At 44.6% G+C, this 20472-nt stretch overlaps 1 protein-coding gene across 1 annotated transcript in view; it reads left to right on the forward strand.

Annotated features, from left to right (window-relative positions):
- The window catches only part of SPEF2 (sperm flagellar and cilia associated 2), a 1087451-nt gene that overhangs the window by 83878 nt on the left and 983101 nt on the right, over positions 1-20472 (forward strand). Inside the window, exon 5 of the mRNA XM_086960525.1 lies at positions 10576-10716. Within this exon, the coding sequence (XP_086816651.1) occupies positions 10576-10716 (141 nt within the window). The remainder of the gene's footprint in view (positions 1-10575; positions 10717-20472) is intronic.

Genomic DNA, 20472 nt, shown 5'->3' on the forward strand with positions numbered 1-20472 from the left:
TGGATTGTCTACATGAACTAATGGCACTTTCTAGGTCAAATTCCTAACCTGATTTTTTTATCATATCCCACGAACAGCATTAGTAAATAACTTTATGGGAAAGCCACTTAGCAATTCGAAATCTCAGATGGTCAATAACATCCTACCTGTAATAGCTCTAAACCTGTATTGCCTAATGGTGCGTCACTGTCCCCTACTTTTATGTTCACTGAACCACATACTGGAAAGGAAGCAAGAAAGGGTCACACCCACCCTCAGTTCTACACATTTCATTTCCTAGGTATATCGCACTGAGGCCCTACTTACTTTTTGTTTGACCCTACATCTGACTGCTATTTGTCCCTGAAGGCCAAAACACTATTTGCTCCCCCGTATTCTTGCGCTATATCCAACATGGTGCCTGTATATTTCTCAGATGAGCACTTTCACTTTGGATATGTAAGATACCAAATCGTGTGTGGATTTCTTCACCAACAAGTAGTGTGGGAGCTTGGAAAATGTATGTGGGACTTCTTGTTTGACGAATCCAGCAGAGCTTGTGTGCCTGTTTTTCATGACACTTGGAATGAGAGCTTACTGAATTAGATGCATTTCAGTAGAAAGACTAACTATGTTACAGTTAGAGATCCAAATATTCTTCCAACATAACCAAAAGCCAGAATCAGGACTCACTGTTTATAGTCCTGCACCTGTTATCGAAGAAAGACAAGCGACTCACTAATGACATTGTTGAAATGAAACGGATCTTCCTCTCCTTGTATTATTCTGCTTTTCCATTTGCTAAAGTAGCACAGTGCGCTATGCTTACAGGCAGAAAACTCTTCACTGACCCAGAACATTTAATTTGATGCACATTTCCTTTCTAGCCTGTCAGGCCCAGGCTTTCAAAGTTAGAAGTCATTGAGTCATGTACCTCTCTGATAATAATTTGAAGGTCATATTAGCCTTTTTGCTGACACACATCAACATGCCTTTCAGGTAAATATTGTATCATGCTATGGAATCAACGAAATTTGCAAATATGGGGCACCTGTACATGCTCTGTGGAGTGGAGATAAATATTTACAGTATCCCAGTGGGCAGTGAAAATGGAGCATTTTTAAATTGCTGGTCTTATATTCCCTCATGATCTGTAATGTTGTAAAAGCAAACTCACCAGTGTTCGATTGGTACCAGAAAATTAATCTCAACCCCATTTAGTGTTTTTTCAATGTTTATGGTGCACAGTTATTATAATAATGTTTTATAGAGCAGGAAGTTTAAACGCTGCCGTGCATGGGCACACCCAAAGAAACCTACCTCATAGGATCAAAACACATAGTACTGGAGTCTCTGTATGCATGTCTAATCTGCAGTCAATTTCCCGCTCTGGCATTACAGTTAACCATTACAGTGTTGTAATTCGATTACTCTAATAGTCTTGGTTCCAGGAGGTTCTTCCCCAAAACTACCTCCCAAAAGATATTGCATTTTATTGTAGTTGTATTTATATAGGTCTTCATACTGAGGACGAGAAGCTAAAGGACATTTAGGGACAGGAACATAGAATGGGAATTATGCATCCCAGTCATGTTTTATGCTCTGAAAAGTGCATACATCAGCAACAGGCAGCTGTCCATAGTACTGGTCGTTATACCATTTGCCTTTGTATATGCATGGCTGAGGAGAGAAACCCATAGGAATGTGCATTATGCAACCATCAGAGGTATTTTTTCTGGGAGTTCTTCCAGGAGTGGCAGAAAAGCACTCTAGGAATGATCAAATATTACATGTAAATGGATCTGTGGATATAACCCGGAGCATAGATGATGCACCCCGAGTGATAGATGACACATGTAAAGGTTAGACCCCACAGAAATGGATTGAAGTTTGGTGGACTAGTCAACAAGTACGAGGGAACGGCACAGCTCTAGATACCTTGGCTACTATTTGCATACGGAGTGAGTGAGAGGGCGGATTCCCAGGAAAGTAGTTCACAAGCAACATATTACACTTTGCACTTGTAGGGCTAATCACACAAAACTGTTCATATGTATATTTAAAATTAAAATAGAGCCTTAACACATTAAATAGAGAAATCCACACTGCCCCCAAAAGCACCTTTATGGGTATTGAGACATTTTGTTGGCAAATATTTCAAGAGTCAATGATGGGCAAAATGGCTCAAAGTTCGGAAGGATCATTGCTTCCACAGTCAAAACCTCATGTGGCAGTCTCAAGGCACAGGGCACCAGCCAAAGAGAGCCATGAGTTTCTGGCAATATAGTGCCGCCATAGCCTATGTTTTCCAGAGTTCACCCAGTAACTGCATTTGGCCCTCTTGTTTCTCTCTCCAAGTCTTGGGAGCCTGTTATGGCTAGGCATTATAGCATAATCTTTGGAAGAGCCAGGTCTACAAAGCTTTACAGAATTCTAGAGGTCTTTCACTGATTCATATCTTTGGCAGAACAGTTTTAGAGTTTAGCCAACTTGTTTGCAGGAAGAAGTCCTGCCAATAAGTTTCCTCCTATAAGTGGAACTGATCAGGGTAGTGACAGCCTATAACAGAGGATTCTGTGTTGTGAATGTCTTTTGAGTTTAATTGCAGGAAAACTGGGCTTTTGATATTGATGGGGGTAGAGAAGCCCAGGCAGTGACTGTATTTCTTTTAAAAAAACGACAAAACCTGATTTTTAAACTTACTCGCTTTTCAACTATTGGAACTGTGTAATTGCTGTGTTTTTAACTCACGCTTTGCCACGCATTCCTGTTAGACTCACCAGGGCTTCTCCTGACCGGTCCTGTACTCCTTCCCTGCTTTCCCCAACACCATCAGGGGTGTCAGCTGCTGCACAGCAGGGCTGATTGGAGGGGAGGGGCCAGTGGTCACGGGGGACATAAAGGCTGCAAGCTGGAGCGGACGCGGAGGTGGAGAAGACACGCTAGCCCAGGCAGTGACTGTATTGCTTTAAAAAAACGACAAAACCTGATTTTTAAACTTGCTCGCTTTTTAACCCCTTCGATGCTGGTGACGGAACCATTCCGTCATCAGACACGGTTGAGCTGTGCTGATGACGGAATGGTTCCGTCACGACCACACCCATTATCATTGGGGCGCAGCACAGGGGGAAAATATCAAGAGCAGCGATGAGGTTAACTATTGGAACTGTGTAATTGCTGTGAATTTAACTCACGCTTTGCCACACTTTCCTGTTAGACTCACCAGGGCTTCTCCTGACCGGTCCTGCAGTCCTTCCCCGCTTTCCTCAATACAATCCGGGGTGTCAGCTGCTGCACAGCAGGGCTGATTGGAGGGGAGGGGCCAGGGTTCACGAGGGATATAAAAGCTACAAGCTGGAGCAGACGCACAGCGGACGTGCTCAGCGGGCGCGCTGATGGCACGCCGAAGGCAAGCCCATCTGCCCCCGTCTGCACCAGAACGGGCCCAGGGGCCGAAAACCCTGGCCAAATCCGGTCATACTCGGGCAATAAACTATGAGCACCGGGTGCTGGCTTAAGCCCTCTAAAGCCAGATATGGTCAATATTATCCAGAGAGAAGGACTACTCATCTCACAGGGGAGGGAGATGCCTAGTGTTATAGCTCCACACAACCCGGATAACTCCCACCCTAGGAGCAGTAATTACATCAAACTCTCCGTCCTCAACACACATTCGTTACAGAAACATGCCCCTCAAATCTTCACCCTCCTACAAGAAGACGCCCCTGACATCCTCGCTGTGAGAAGTTGGCTTGATATGTGATGTCCACTATTCTAGTGGGCACCCTGTATCAGTCCAATCAACCCTTATGGTGATGGTTGTAAAGTCAACCTTATAGACCAGCTATCCTAGTGGTAGCATGAACAAAGCAGTCTTAGGCTAATACTTCAGAGAGCATGTGAAGGCAATTGTTTTACCAATAATAACCCCTTGAATACCAAATGAAAGGACACCACACAAGCTATATATAAAATATATATGTATTTATTACTAACACAACCCCTCTGCACTCTTTATGAGGTCAGGGTTCGAGATACAGCACAAGTGACTCAATAAGCATACTATAAGTTGCACAAATACAATTCTGCCCTAGGTGCCTCACAAACCATATACTAAATAAGTGGTATAAGAACCACTTTAGAACAGGCGAATAGGCCTAGGGCCTAGGGAATCGCTGGGATTACACTGAACAACCACAGGTTAGGAATGCGTGTGCAGTGTCTAAACACACACGCGAGTTCTCATAGACTTTCAATGGGAAGATAAAAGTTAGAAACTAGTTGATTTCGGACAGTCCGGGTGGACTTGTGGGGAAACCCAGTTAAAACAGGACACTTGGATAGGTATTACCCACGGGAGCACTGGAGTACTCGAGTTACCTCACCCAGGGAAGCCGGGTGCATAGGTGTGAAGTCGTGTCGGGTTTCGTCGTCAATTCCTATGGAGAGCTGCAAGAAGATGCTGCAGGCAACAAGGAGGAAGATGTCCGGATGGATCCAAGGGTGGATCAGAGAAGTGAAGAACCTGAAAGCAGAGGGGACAGAGTCTGGGTCCCTAACCAGTAACCAGGAAGGAACCAGAAAGGAACCAGGCGATGTCGAGCAGCAAACAGGTAAAGAAGTGAAGCTTGTCTCTGCAGCCACGTGGACCAGGAGGTGTCGACGACGACCAGGAGCTGGATACGGACTGTCCTACGAAGGCTCTCGCTGTTGGCAGTGTCGGCTTCCGGATTGGAGTCAACAAGCCTTGGCAAAGGCAACCCAGCAAGGAAGTGAAGATCGGTTTCTTGTACAGACCAGCAAGCCCAGAGCAACCAGGCAAGCAGCGTTGTTTCAAAATGGAGTCTTCAAGATGGCCACTAGCCAGCGGGCTAGCAAACGCGAAGATGCGTTGAGAGGAAATGCAAGAGCAGGCCCCACGCGGCACTCATGAAGAGGGCTGAGCTTCGGTGCACTTACGACTCGGGGTTAGGGCTTCTCAAGTCCCAATGCACAACTTCAAGGACGCCTCAGAAGCTGCACAGTTTAGCAAAGAGCAAAATGGCCAGGTGTCCGGTCCCACTACTCTCGTGTCCGCCACGGGTCTCAGCTTTGCTGGAGGTGCGGGTCAGGTTTGGAGAAGTCTGGAAGTCCAGTCCTGTAAAGCAGGGTCATCTGGATCCTTCGGGAGCATCGACAAAGCAAACCGGCAATTTGCTAGGTGGTGCCTGTTTGCACAGGGTGGTCACTCCTTGACCACAAGGGAGATTCTTCAGTCTTCTAGTTAAAGTAGAATGTTGATGGTCCAGAGTTTCGTTTCAAAGTTTCAGTTCAGGATAATCTAAAGTCTCTAGACTCAGCTACTAGCTTTATACTGATTAAAGGGGCTGGATTAACTGCTAGGTCCTCCTATGGGTGGGACCAGAGAGGGGGATGGTTACACCCCTTTCCCTTTGTCTAGTTTTTCGCAAGAGCTGGGGCTGGAGTGCCTCAGCATCTGGTTTAAACCGGGCTATGCATGGAGCACCTTATGTGCCCCAGGCAGTGTCTCATTTCATTCAACTCACCCTACCCCAATACACTATAGCCTGCCTGGAGAGGTGCTAGCAACTCCCAAGGCAGGAAATCTATTGTCCATGCCTCCCTCACTGGAAGGGCTCCCAGTTGCAGGAGGTCAGATTTGTGTCTGTGGCAGCAGCAACCATTTTGTGATGCTGAGGATCTGTTTAACTTTAACCGGGTAAAGCTACAACTACATGTCTTCTCCCTCTAGAAGGGTGGAATGCTACCCCCGCCGCCAGGACTGGCGGGGAGGTAGTATTCCAAAGCGTATTGCACCTTACACAACATGTTTTGATAATGCCAAACCAAAGATAGCATTAACCGCGAGGATTATAATGCATTTAAGAGTATATGGTATGGCTATATCATAGAATAGCTGTAAGGACATGGTTCCGAAAGCTGCAGACAGGCTCAGCTCATGATAGAGCACCATCTCACATAAAACCAAGCACTCTGCCTTCAGGATTGTCAAGGCCTGCCATAGGAGTGACTTATAGGTACATGTGTCTATATATAACGGTAGGTATAGGAATACCATACCTAAGCAAGGGGTGATTACACAACCTTGCCCCAGCTGAGTGATCAGCCAATTGTGCCAGTTTGGATGGCCAGTCAGGGGTGGCATAATACATGCTGCAGCCCCTGGGAGGCCTTGGATGCACCTATGCCCTGGGTACCTATGGTACACTATACAGGGGCTCATAAGGTGACCCAACATCCAATTGGAGATGTACCTAAAGTACATGGAGTCCATTTTACAGTGAGAGCAGATAGCCTGAGGCCCTGATTAGCAGGATCCTAGGCCAACTAAGTCGAAAACCAGCTAAACACTAGGCAAAAAGTTGGGGTAACCATATAGTCAGATATCCACCTTCCTACACTCGCCCTCAACGAAACATGGCTCGACGAGGACTCTGGACCTACCTTAATCGCATCTCTCCCTGATGGCTATGATGCCACTTGGTACAATAGGGCAGCAGAGAAAAGTGGAGGCCGGGTGGGGTTACTATACAAAAATCATCTGACCATTGAGAAGCTGTCAGGACAAAATCTAGAAGCGGCGGATATTTTAATAACTAAAGTCTGCCACAGCTCCTCAAATATAGCAATCATGGTAATTTACTGCCCACCTAATTGCTCACCCTCTTTTGTAGATCTTTTCACCGAATCCAAAACCTTCTGGTGGTAGGAGATTTCAACTACCACTGGGACCAGAAATCCAGAGGGGCACAGGCCCAACAGCTCGAGGATACGCTCACCTCCCTCGGGTTTAAAAAGTTAGTAAAAACTCCCCTACCCACGAGAAGGGACACACTCTAGACCTGGTCTGGACAACTCTTTCTTTGTGAGTCTAGTGGAATCGACCCCTTGCGAGTGGTCAGACCACTATTTTATTAATCTTGTACTCCCTCGAGCTAGGCCAGACTCTGGCCCGCCACCCAACTGGAAACTAGTAAGGAGTTGGAATAAAATCAAGAGTCCCAGTTTAGAGAGCACCCTTCGAGAAAACCCAGTTAGGAGGCCGATGATAGTGGATCTGGAAGAGTGGACTGAATCCATCTGCAGCCAGCTATCATCTGCCATGAATAAATTAGCCTCAGCCAAGAGAATAAAAACAGGAAACAAGGGTAAGGGCGCACCCTGGTTCACGGAGGAGCTCCGAGCTCTGAAATGCACGCTTTGTCACCATGAAAGAAGGTGGCAAAAAGCTTATGAGCCACAGGCCCTTGCAGAATACAGGGATAAACTCGCCACTTACAAAAAAGCGCTGCTAAGTAGAAAGGCCGAATATTAAGAGAATAGGATCCTGATTTCAGTGGATGGTATTGCAGACACAGTTACAACGGAGTAACCTGCCCGCTAAAATCGAAATCAGCCCCTAGTCTAATCTCTACCTATGTTACAACTAGCTAAAATACAGCGCAGTTAACTTTAGGATATCTATGATGAGTCAGATACAGCCCCATATTCCTTTCTGACACAAGGGCTAAAGTAAATGATGGGCTTCTGTAGCCTCCGAGCAGCTGGTCCTTCAGATTTGCCTCATTTCAGTTACCCGCAGCTTGTCTACGGAGTGGGATATGCATTTGTTCCGCTCTCGATTCAGTTGCACCAAACATAGAACAACTTCTTCATTCAAATTTTAAGAGGTCAATGGAAGTGGCTGCTAATGCATTATTTAGGTCCTCTTAGCCCAGTTATAGTCATAGATTCTACGGGAAAGAACAATGCTTCTCTGGCTTTTTTTAAGGTGAGCTACAGAAAAATATGACAATTGGGCTCATATATTGTTTTAAAGCCGAGAGCCACATGTGAATGAATGAATGAATGAATGAAACATTTGTTAAGCGCATAGCTGCCGGAAGGCATCCCAGCGCTATGGCAGTAGCAGAGAAGGACAACGCAGCACACTTAAGGGAAGTTAGGATGTTAGTGTTAAGCAATCCTGACATCTAAGTCCTAAAGGTCAGTCATGCTCTTGAATGCAGTTTTTGCACAAAGAATACCCACGTTAACTTGCTGCATGTAACATCATCTATATCATTTATAACATATTTGCATCACATGTCAGTTGCAGATGGCTTTGAACAATAAACGTCAGCAATGAGAAGCCAATGAAGTGCTTTGAGGGCTGAAGATATGTGGGGGCATAGATCAATATGTAGCAGCAGTCTTGCTGTGGCATTCTGGTTTCTTTGTAAACAGCATATTAAAGCAAACTACCTAGAGTTTGTTTTCACCATCAAGGCTTGACAGAAAAGTGAATGTGGTGGCTTGGCATTTCTTTGGGGATCCTAGATGCAAGAACATTTGTCCTGGGGTTCCTATGTGATGATCAGTGCTGGGTTTGTTCTGGCTGTAATAGATAAATGTTCCTGAAGGGTTGTGACAGATAGGGGTCGATGGTATACAAGCTGTGGCCAGATTATGGAATTCTGACGCTAAAATTTGCTACAATGAATCAAGTGCTCGATATCTGTTGATCAATGGTACTCATCTTTGTCTTGCCCTCGAAGGCTCTGTGGGCTGAGTGGCTGAGGTTTTGGTGATGAGATTAAGTCCTAACTTATTAGCTTATGTCATAAAGGGATTTGTGATGGTGTTTCAGACTCATGACACTGAAAAGTTTTTGCTATGTTGCACTCCATAGTGTGGGATTCTGTGAAGATCATCTTACGTTTCCCAGGGATGAAATTGGTCTTGGAGATCCAGGTCGACTAGTTCACTCTTCTTGCACCTTTGAGTATGGATTTGTAAATCCTGTTGAATTGCTGGAGGCAGGTTTTGTTGAGCACGTTTCTGTATTTCTTCCATTGACATTGAAGTGTAGCTATTTGTAATTTTATCTTCTTGTTTCCACCATTCCTCTCTGATGTCTTATGTCTTTGTTTAGGATGCCAGAATATTTTGTGAGGGATGAGTTTGTTGAAAGCTTTGGAGAACTAATTATACAGCTGGTTGCCATCTTCAATTGAAGGCAATGGAGAAAGGTGGGAGTCGAGTTTCAAAAGGTCAAATTTGCTCCAGGGTCTGTAAATGATTGATGTTGGTGTGATAGTATTGTTTGGTTTTGATGGACGCTCGATGAGGAAGGAGGCTTGTTGGTATTGGTGGTAGTGCTCCAGAACGTAAGTTTGTTCTCTGTGAATGAAAGCAAGAGATGGAGCGAGAGATCTCTTGGTACTTAGGAACGCACACAAGAAAGAAGAGGTGGGTGCACAGGTGGGCTAGCATATATTTGTAATCTGTCATCTGTCAAGCATGTTTTCAGTGTTGGTGTGCTGTAATGATTCTATGAAGATCACGTTCTTCCTCTGGCAGTTGTGTATGTGGATTATGTACCTTCGTGGGACTGTACCGTGAACTCTCAGTGGAATGCCTTCCCCACTCCGTGTTTTGAAGAGTAGGTGTGGTGTTGAGCTTGATATGAACACCAAGACATTTTGTCAGAGAGGAGAAGTTTGATGAAGATGGGGAAGAGATGGGAGCTAGGAGAGAGGAAATTCGAATTTCAAGAAGAGCAATTGGATGAGTAATCTTCCTGCTTGAGAAGGTTGAGCGAAGACTTAACCAGGTTAGATTTGGTAAGTAAAGCTGCAGCATGTCTTTGAATGGTGTATGAGAAGGTATGCAGTGTGTTAGCCATGTTTGTTTGCTTAGGCTGCAGGGATTGCGGTGGGGTGCATTCAAGGGGAATAAAAGACAGTTGTTTAGAGGAAAAAGAGAAAGTTGGCTAGAAAGAGGTTAAGGGGGGAAATGATAAAGACAACGTGGCCGAGTCGTCAGCATTTTGCACCAGGTGCTGATGGTGTGGTGTATGTGTTAGGGGGAGAGACAGTTAAATATCATGAGAAGGCTGACCATTGTGTCATTAGTGGAAGGCTGAGCTGGAGCGACAGAAAGTGGGTTGATTGTCTCTTTAACCCCTTCGCTGTGGGGTGTTTTCTCCCCGCTGTGCGAGGGAGGGGGGCCACACGTGGCCCTGCTGTGCTCATGACGAGCTCAACTCGTCATGAGGCACAGTGCTGCTGCACTCATGACGAGCTGAGCTCGTCACAGCCACACTCGTTTTCGAACGTTCAGCACTGTGGGGAAATTATTCCCGCGTGCGAACTTTCCAACGGCCGTGACCAGCTCAGCTCGTCATGAGTGCAGCTGCACTGTGCCTGAGCATAGAAGAGGTAATGACCCAACGCTCTTATTCAAGTTTGAAAGCAGACTAGAAGTGCACTTGCAGTCAGCCTTTAAACCCAAAAGTACATCTTCCTCTCTTCTGGTTCCCATGAACAAGCATGGGGTTCCCTTCTCTGTACTCCTTTAGACACAGCTACACACATAATTAGCATAGGATTGCTCATAGTATGCTACAGTGCTTGGTACATTTGGATACTGTTGGAAGAAGTACTTGCTTGGACAAATCTTTTACAAATAATGGTCTCCTCTGAGGGGCATGTTAGTTGGATTAGGAGAAGCAAAGTAATGACTTTGTAGTGCCAACACGTCTCGTATTGAAATGCAGCTGTAATCAAATAACAAGTGATTTTGCTTCTTTAGCTGCGACAAGCAAGAAGGAAACAGAGTGAAATTATGGCACGCATTCAAGCAGCTATTGTACAGATCCCCAAACCGCCTTCAAATCGCACCTTGAAAGCACTTGATGGCCAGAAACTGCTGAAAAAGAAAAGGGAAGCAGAGGTGAGATCTTACTGTGACGATAGAAATGCATATCTTATGAAAGACTTGGCCATAAGACACCTGTTTATTTGCTACTTTAATTTATGTTTTCTTCCCAGACACCTACAAAACAGCAAGCATTAGCAAACCTAATAGGACTGACATTGGCCGTATGCCTTTTTGGCTTTGTCAGCGCATGTTTTTATTTTGCCATGATCTTAGCAAAACTTTATCATTGGCCAAGTGTCTGAGCCCTCGTCAACCTAAAATTTTTTTTTCCTAAAAGCAAAAACATATTTTGGTCTCAATTACAGACTAACGAATGGATACTGCTGGTTTAAAGCACCTATTAGTTAGAGTATTATACTTATAATTTAGGGAAATGAAAAGGTTTTGGCTAATACCAGACCCAACAAGCATTTGCAATGCAATAGGTCTCGCATTTGCGAGAGTTTAAGCTATTAGCATTTGTGGGAAGACTGACCGCAGTTGATCGAATCCACAAGAGTGCACACTTCACGCACGCAGCCTCAGAACATCAGAGTAATAACATTCAAAACCATAATACAAACCCACATACCTTTTATGTTTTAAAAACCAACACATAGATAAAAGGCATTGTCCTTTACAATGCCAATAGTTCAAACTCACGCAAATAAATGATCCTGCAACACACCAACAATACAGCTGCCTAGAATAAATCATTTAAACTTTAAATTATCCATCAAGCAACTCACGTTGTCCAAAAAGGTGTATGTGCAATGTGTGACAAATGCAAAACAACCACAACAAACCCAAAGTGAAAACAAACAGGTGCAATGGCATGAGTCTTTGTGCTTTTCTTTACAACACACAAATTGAACAAATTGTACTGTTCGAACGGATTAAAAGAAGTTTGCTTGTTGTTCAATAGTCAACAACATTTCGAACCTCAACCGGGTAAAAGGGTTTCGCCAGGACAATAACTGTGTAGAGACATCTCAAGGCCAGTCATCCCATGAAACCCAATCATCGTGTAAATGAAGGGCAATACTCACTCAGGGGTGGAGTTGGACCTCTGAATGGTGGAGCACTTAAACAATGTTAAGCCACTCATTGTACAGATGGCTTGACGGGGCTGGGACCTACAGTGGGCTTTGATATGTACCAAAATCAGAATTAAGTGGGAGAATGCCCAGCTGGTAAACACTGTGGTCTCAATCATCAACACTATTATCTGCAAACGTCCCTTTCTACAAAATCTCTTTTTGTATTCTTGTATTCTTCCATCACTGGTTACAACCATTTCAGATGGAATAACAACATCTGATTCTATTTACATTTAAGATAGTAGACCTTTACCGTACACGGAGAATGTTTTTGAAATTGTGAGTTTTATGGGGAATGACTTGCTTATTGGAATTTGCCTTATGCTACTACATGTGCTTAGCTGCGCTTGACCCTTGTTATTTGTGCTAAGGAAGCCAATATATTGGAATTGGCAGATACATGTCTGCAAAAAGGGATTTGATTGAACATAACCGCCGTCACACAGTAAGGGTAATGTAGAGTGTTTATCCAGTAAGTATACTGAATGTCGTGGAAATCAATAAACAAACTGAGTCACAATCAGTATATTAGAATTCAGACGTGAACACGGTCAGCAGACGTCTGGAAGCACTTAGAAATACAAAGCCGCTTGCACAGGTAAAATACTGACTTCCCCTCACACTGGCCTCACCCGGAAATCCAAAAGTTTGCTAGGTATGTCGCACTTTTTCTTCAAAAACTTTGAAGGACCGTGAGGGGAGACTGTCCATTTGGCTGCAGAGGCTTAAAAACAAGGACCCTGTATCTTCTGAGGAGAGTAAATGGTTAAAAATCCTCCGCAAAGACACCTCAGAAAAGACTTCGGGATGCCTCATCAGGTCATTCCTTGCAGCAACCTCAAAAGGAAACACATAAAAAGTCTTCAGAGGCTACTAAGAAGCAAGATCTGCCCTCCAGGGCATCTCTTTCTCTTCAGGATTTGACTTCTGCCAGAAAATCCATTCAGAGATCTTCTTCAGACCCCTCTACTCCTCCAGTGAAGGTGAAGCATACTTTTAAAAAGCTTTCTACAGCCTTGTCGACAGACAGCTCATCGACAGTGGTACCGGTGACAAATAAAAGACCTCCGTGACTTCGTCGACGATGACAGTCACCACAGTTTCGGTCTCGTTGGCGTCTATTTCGTCATTGAAGAGCCAAGGACCTTAGTCATCGACGATAAAAATAATAAGGAAGTCATCGCCGTTGGCGAAAATTGCGACCATGACCAACCCGTCAAAGATTACCACAAAGACCAGTCCATCAACGAAGATTACAACGAGTACTTCGGCGACGTTGTGGCCAGCGTTGACGACGTGTCTACTGTCGTCGGCCTTCTCTTCGATGATTTCTCCTATTGTATCGTCGACGGCCTCGACTATGACAGTTCTGTCGTCGACAACGGTTTTACCATCTACGCCGGTTACTGGGACTTTGACAATGCCCGTCAATCGTTCGTCGATGATGGTATGTGTTCCGACGACGACCTCCTCGACGACACCAAAATATAAAGCAACAAAATTATTTTTGCATCAAAAAATTCAAAAAAGAGGTTGACCCCTTCTTTAACATCTCCCAGTAGGGTCCTAGACTTATTGCCAACTCATATTTTAGATGATGAAGGTGACTCAGACGAAGACAGCATGTTTGGGGTGGCTCAAAGCCCATCAGAGTTAAATGTCAAATATCAAGAGGGCTCTGATGACGAAAAGTTCTTTGATGAACAAATGTACCGTCCTGAACAACGACATCATCATCAACAACAGCCAGAGATAGTTTATCTTCCTTCTGCTCTGACAACGGACTTACAATTTATGCTGTCGGACTACAAGAAGAGGTTCCCTACGTCCGTACCGTCTTCTGCACCAGTGCTTTCTCCACCTCCTGTGGTGCAAGTTCAGGCTCCATCCCTTCCAGTACCTCAAGTGCCAGTACAGCTCCTTCCATCTTCGGACGAAGATGAAGAAGACCAACAAGAGGAAGGGGAAATCAAAGACACACCATCACGTCCAGCTGAATGGGACCATTATATTATCCCTACACCAGGGTCACCAACTAAGCCTCAAGTGGATTCTCCTCCAGAGGATATTGGAGGTTTTCATAATCTCTTGGAGAGAGCAGCCATACGGTTCAAGCTTCCAATGCCTTTTCATCAACAAGACTGCTTCCTTTACGATTTTAAGGAACCTTTTAAAAAATCGGTCCGGCCTATGCCAATTATTGACTATATTTGGGATTAGGGCATTAAAATAATGAAAAGTCCTGCCGCAGCTCCTCCAATCTTACCAAGGCTCGACAAGAAGTGCAAAGCCCCTGATGATACTCAAGCCTGTCTCACAGGTCACCCCAGACCTGATTCTGTGATTGCCCAGACGGCACAACGCATGTCAAAGAACCCTTTGACTCCACTTTCACTGCCACCAGATAAGGAGGGTACAAGGCTGGATATTATCGGCAAACAATTTTCCACTATATCGGCTTTTACAGTCAGAGGATCCAATTTCTTAGTGTTACTGGGGTGCTACAACAGGCAGAGGTGGTCAGACATCGCTCCTTACCTCAATGATCTCCCTCAAGACATCAAAGAGGAGGCAGAAAAAGTTTTGCTGGAGGGCGCGGGAGTACAAAGCCCCTGATGACGCTCAAGCCTGTCTCACAGGTCACCCCAGATCTGATTCTATGATTGCCCAGGCGGCACAACGCAGTCAAGGTACCCTTTGGCTTTACTTTCAGCGCCCCCAGATAAGGATGGTACAAGGCTGGATAATATCGGCAAACAATTTTCCACTATGTCGGCTTTGACAGTCAGAGGATCCAATTCATTAGCGTTACTGGGGTGCTACAACAGACAGATGTGGTCAGACATCGCTCAGTTTTCCTGGAGGGCGAACGATCTGCTTCAGAGATTATTGATTGTGCGATGGATAGCGCTTCCACTGGCTTCCATCAGCTAGCTGGTGCTGCAGTTCGAAGGGTTCTAAAGAAAATAAAAACAGAGCCCTGCAAGCTTATTCTAATAGCTCCCATGTGCCTTCATCAACACTGGTTCACGGAGCTTCATCTCCTGTTTTTACAGTCGCCGATTCGCCTGAAGCCATTTCCCTGTCTCCTAACGATGATCCAGGGACAAGTCCAGTCCCCGGATCCATGCTCTCTCCGATTATCGACTTGGCTCCTGAGTTCCAGGAATTTCAAGACATTAACATTCATCTAGACTGCAGGGAGATTTTGTCTTGTGCTAGAGCTGACAGTACCAACAGAAGTTATTCTTTAAAATGAGGGGTTTTACTCCTGTAAAATATCTACCTCCAACGTGGCAACTTAACATCATAGTTGCTCAACTTATGAAGCACCCATTTGAGCCATTACATAGAGCTAACTTGAATTTTCTTTCTTGGAGAACTGCTCTTCGTTTGTCTCTTGCATCTGTAAGAAGAGTTAGCAAACTCCAAGCTTTCACAATACAGGAACCTTTCATTCAATTAAGAACGAGTGATCCTTCGTACAACACAACATTTATACCTAAAGTTCCTTTGGACTTTCATCTTAATTAACCAATTGTTTTAAAATCCTTCCTTCCAAATCCACAAACGGCAGCTGAACGAGCCTTACATTCTTTGGACTTCGAGAGTTGCCTTGTTTTTTATCTAGCCAAAACAAAATCCTTCCACAAGTCTAATCAGCTTTTTGTGGCATAAAGCTTACCCAGGAAAGGTTTTCCTTTGACAAAACGAAGCATATCTACATGGATCTCTAGTGGTATTCTCTTCTGTCACCAGCAGGCTGGTAAACCACTACATTCAAGAGTTTGTGCCCACTCAACTAGGGCAATATCTACATCCATGGCGTTATTTAAATAGGGTGAGACTTCCTTCCATCCCACCAACCTTTCTAATGTACTTTTCTCTGTTATTTTCTATTGAATATGCCAATATTGGATTCTATTGTTTGGATATTTTGTAGTTGTATTCATAATTCAATTATTTGCATGCATGTTGTATTTTATCCTCAGGAAGTAGTTATTAACTATTTGGTTATGTGTGGCTCATGTATATGATGAAATATGCTCATTACTAACCGTGGCCGGAGAGCTCTGCTCCGCCCGCTGAGTGTGCAGAGTTTTGCCTATTCGCACTGCAAGAAGTAGGCAGAGTCGGCAAAACTCTGCACACTCCACGGCGGAGCGGAGTTGGCCAGCCCCGCCTCCCTCCCACCCTATTAACAAGTAAATTACAAGCTTTAAAAGCAATTTAAAAGTAAGGAAAATGGCTTACCTTACCTGCAGCATCCTGGGGCTCCCTCTTCCTCCTTCATTGCGACTTCTTCATCAAAAGTGCGCATGCATGCTTTTTAAAGCTTGTAATTTAATTGTTAATAGGGTGGGAGGGAGGCGGGTGGCGCGTAGTCGGGCTATGTGGAGTGTGCAGAGTTTGTTTTCCACTCTGTGGCACTCCGGGTAGCCCCACTATGCACACTACGCCCACCCTTACTCATTACTGCTATTTATTCTGATTCAAGCATGTGAATCTCTGAAAGATACCCTAATACTGGATAAGAAATGAGTTACTCACCTGTAAATGCAGTTATCCAGTATTGGTATCTTTCATAGCTCCACATGCGACCCACCCACCTTCCTTGGAAGGGCTCACTTAATTCTCTCAGTTGTACCTCTGGTTACGCACGGTGCTTATGAAAATCTGAGGGACTGGAGCTCCTTCCAGGAAGATTCTAGAGGGTGGTATCAGCTGTTGGTTGTTCTGTTGAGTTTGGTACTTTTTTAACTAAGGACTTAGACATGTTACAAAATACAAAGGCTGAGACCTGTTTCCTTCTATGTCTAATGTGGCATTACAATCATAAATATACCAGGGACTCCCATCTCGAGGACGGGGAATGATTCAAGCATGTGAATCTATGAAATATACCAATACTGGATGGCTGTAGTTACAAGTAAATAACTAATTTCTTACTTTTATACCCAGAATATGCTTGGTGTGAACATCATTCGCAACACAACTTCTCCATCCTGTCAATATTTTCTTCTCCTGGTCCCACTTTTTAACCTCAAGTCTGCCCCGTTATGAAGTGACTGCTTTGTTTTAGGATTTGAATATCTGATGCAACAGTTATGCACAGTGTTTTGTAGCAGGCACATCTATATATATTGTATGGTTAATTAAACATTCAAGCATAGTACACACAAATTTCTTTAACGTGCACAAGCAACCTGAGTAATATTAAAAGCAATATGAATAGGTGCTGGATGCACACAGATAATTTTTAGAACAGGTGTGTTAATACCAGAAGACACACTCGGCCAGCAGACACAGCTGGTAAGGTACCTCAGTAGTCAATGTTCCTATTGTGGTTATCTGAAGGCAACTCGGAGATGACTGGTCTAAATCGTGCTGCTCCAAACTCAGCATTTCATTCTTCTGGGATGAATACAAAAAGCATCACTAAGTTGGGTAACAGTAACTCCTATTAACATTGCCACTAAACTGCAAAACTGTAGTAACAAGAGTTAAGAAGAATTACTAGTAATGGTAGATGCATGTGCATCAATAGGCACACTGATAATAAGATTGTTGCAAACGGGTCTGTCACTTTCAGGTTCAAAGAGCTTAATCTCCAGATTTCATTTTCACAAGTGCCAATACATATTCAGGCAAATCTGATGGCACCCTGAAAATATTTCCAGGATTGAGAGGTCAGCCACATTAACCTGCAGTCCTCACGCGTGCCCCGTTTCTACCTTCTGAGGGTGACAACTGCAATTTTAGAAGATAGAAAGCAGGGGCAAAGCATCTTTGTGGATGGCACAGGCCACACCTTTCATCTTCCACCTCTTTTAGAAACATACTGGCAACATTAAAATTATTTTAATGCAATTACAACAGAGCGACAGGGTGGAAGATTAACAACAGCACATATACCTGGTGTAATTTTCTGAAATATTTGCTTGCACAACCTGACTGCACAGGAGCTGGGCAACAGCTGCTCAGCAAAGATAAGAGGGCCGAATGACGAGTTTGGCGGATGGGACCCTCCGTCACAAACATAACTGATATCCCGTCCGCCATATTACAGGTTCCCTAGAATATAATGAAATTGTAATTTGGCGGAGTAACCCTGTCCACCAAACCCATAATCTGGCCCAAAAAGTTGTTGTTATCTTAATACAGCAGCCCTCAAAAATGGCAAGCAGATGGAATCTTGTTCAAAAGTGGCCAAGAGAGCAGCATGCCCTAGAGACTTTATGGTATATTCTGAGAACTTCTTACGCTCAGACAGTACTGTCCAAGTTAAATGGGCGGATTGAAAGGGGCCACAAGTTGAGTGGCCTCAGGCCTCGGACCACACCACTTGCTAAAACTGATAACCATCATAGGGATGGGTGCTTGTCCTAAGCATTTTCAGTGATTTAAACCATAAAACATTACACGAAAATACAGAAACAAGCCTTCATCAAATAAATACACAAAAAATGAAAGGGTACATAAATAAAAAACAATCAAAATCTTCATTTTAATAGGAAGGTTGGAGCTTTTCTGAATTTTAGGCTACTCATTATCCATATTATATTCTGTTTGATGCACTTTAATTGCTCCCTGAAATCAATCTGAGGATACTAACTTAATGTTTAGCCTGCAATTTCAAACTCCTTCATATTAACAGGACATTTAAAATCTTAAATTTGTACATTTTGCTTTTTTATTTGTATATACTTTAATAATCTGGTAATATTCCTTCATTTTTTTAACAGCAGTTGACCCAGTGAGTAGGTGCCCTAGACCACTGGGGGTCCCTGGACCTCAAGTTAAGAGCCACTTTTGTATGTCTCCCCCCCCCCCCTCTTACTTCTAGCTATTATGTACATCTAGAAGATGCTCTACTGTATCATTTCCAGTCAACTTCTTTATGTGGGACTTATAGACGAAAGGCATGAACACTGAACCAAGGCTACCCTGGTAGAGGATTCAGAACTGGAGCATATTACTAGTTCTTTTTCCTTCAATGGTCTGCAGAGAAAGCACTTTACATTCCTACATGCGATTATGGCAGCGGGGAGCTGAGAGACTAGAGATGCTGGGAGAGAAGAAGAAAACAAGAAACCGAAAGAGACAGAGAGAAACTGGGGGTTTTCAAAGGGAGATATAACAAATGGGGAAAAAACAAAGAGAGATGGGGCAATGGAAGTCATTATGGATCGATTATGGTCCTATGTGTGGGACTAATTGCCTTCCTTATTCTAGGACCCATAACAACAATGTTACACCACTGTGAATTTCACTGCTATTCAGTTATTTTCTTCCTGCGCCAGCCGGCGCAGATCTGGGAGGAACTACCCCTTAGTTTTTTTTTTGGACTAAGCTTTTTTCAACATTTTGTCAAAGTCTTTTTTGAGGTCTCTCTTCCTGCTGTGGCATTGAAGAAGGCCGGCTCCAAGTCCTGCAGCACCTGTCACCGACATGTCGGTGACGGACTTGCACCTTGGTATGGTGCCTCAAGCAAAACATTGACCCGAATTCCTATTCCAACTGCCGCCCATGAATCCAAAGGCCCTGAGGGAGCGATGCCTCAATCTTCTGAAGGCTCGATACGTGAAGCTGCAACGCTCGAGATGAAGGTCCTGGGAGCTGTCTTGGAGTCTGAGATTGTCATCCCACTCCATGCCATTAAGCTATTCGGTTAAGTCTCAGTCCCACAGGGCGACTTCACCTTTTCTGTCAGCCTCCGCCTATGAGAGAGCATCACTTTGAGGCCTGGCTCCATGGTTGAGCCAGCACCTGAGCCGACTCGACGCCTCCCTGCATTTCTGGAGCCGAACCGACCGCCGCTCGAATTCAAGAGTTTCATGAAGCCATGCACCTCATATTTGAGCAGCCTGCTCCCTCTGGCGCACCTTCGGGCCCCGTGGGTTTGGGAGAGGCCCATACTGGAACTATGCCAACACCTATTAGGCCTCAAGGATTTACAGATGGACCAAGATTGGCATCAATAGTACCATGTGAACCTTCCCGGCGCCAGTCTACAGACTGACTCTCCCAGCGCCGTCAGCACTCCAGACTCTGACACGAAGTCCAAGGGGCGTCATTCTTTACCGGCTCCAGCGTTGACTGGAGCCATGCCTTTTGGGCCAGAGCCTGATCCCTATTCCTATGGGCTAGGACTCGGGGAAGAATGAGAGGGATCTTTGGACCCTGAAGAATACCAGTCTTCTGACTCCTTGGCCTGGTGTTAGGATCTGAGTGAAGCCAGAGGACTGGGTACCTTTCCAAATACTGGCATGCTTTTTCCCCCTACTGTGTCTTCTGAGGTGGAAGCATCATTAGCAATGGTGGCGCAGAGGGCAGCTGAGGTCCTGAACATTAGCTTGCCCTCAATGGCCATCAAGACTAATGTCTTGACGGAAGTGCTGCAGCTGGGAGTGTCCCCTTCCAAACCATTTCTCCCTTTTGATGAAGCACTTCTGATGTCCTGCTTGGGACCTGGTCCAAGCCCAGCACAACAGCTCCTGTGAAGAGGACTATTGCCTGTTGCCACCACCCCTCTCCTGGGGATCTCAAATTTCTCAAGGAACACCCTACCCCCGAGAGCTTGGTGATTCAAATCCACTTTGCGAGTTGTCGGATTCCCAACTCGCCCGCCGCGTCAGAAATCAGGGAGGCTGGACAAGAAAATGTTTTCTTCCATCAGACTGGCATT

This window comes from Lissotriton vulgaris, chromosome 3_1 (assembly GCF_964263255.1).
Source record: "Lissotriton vulgaris chromosome 3_1, aLisVul1.2, whole genome shotgun sequence".
Taxonomy (NCBI): Eukaryota; Metazoa; Chordata; class Amphibia; order Caudata; family Salamandridae; genus Lissotriton; species Lissotriton vulgaris.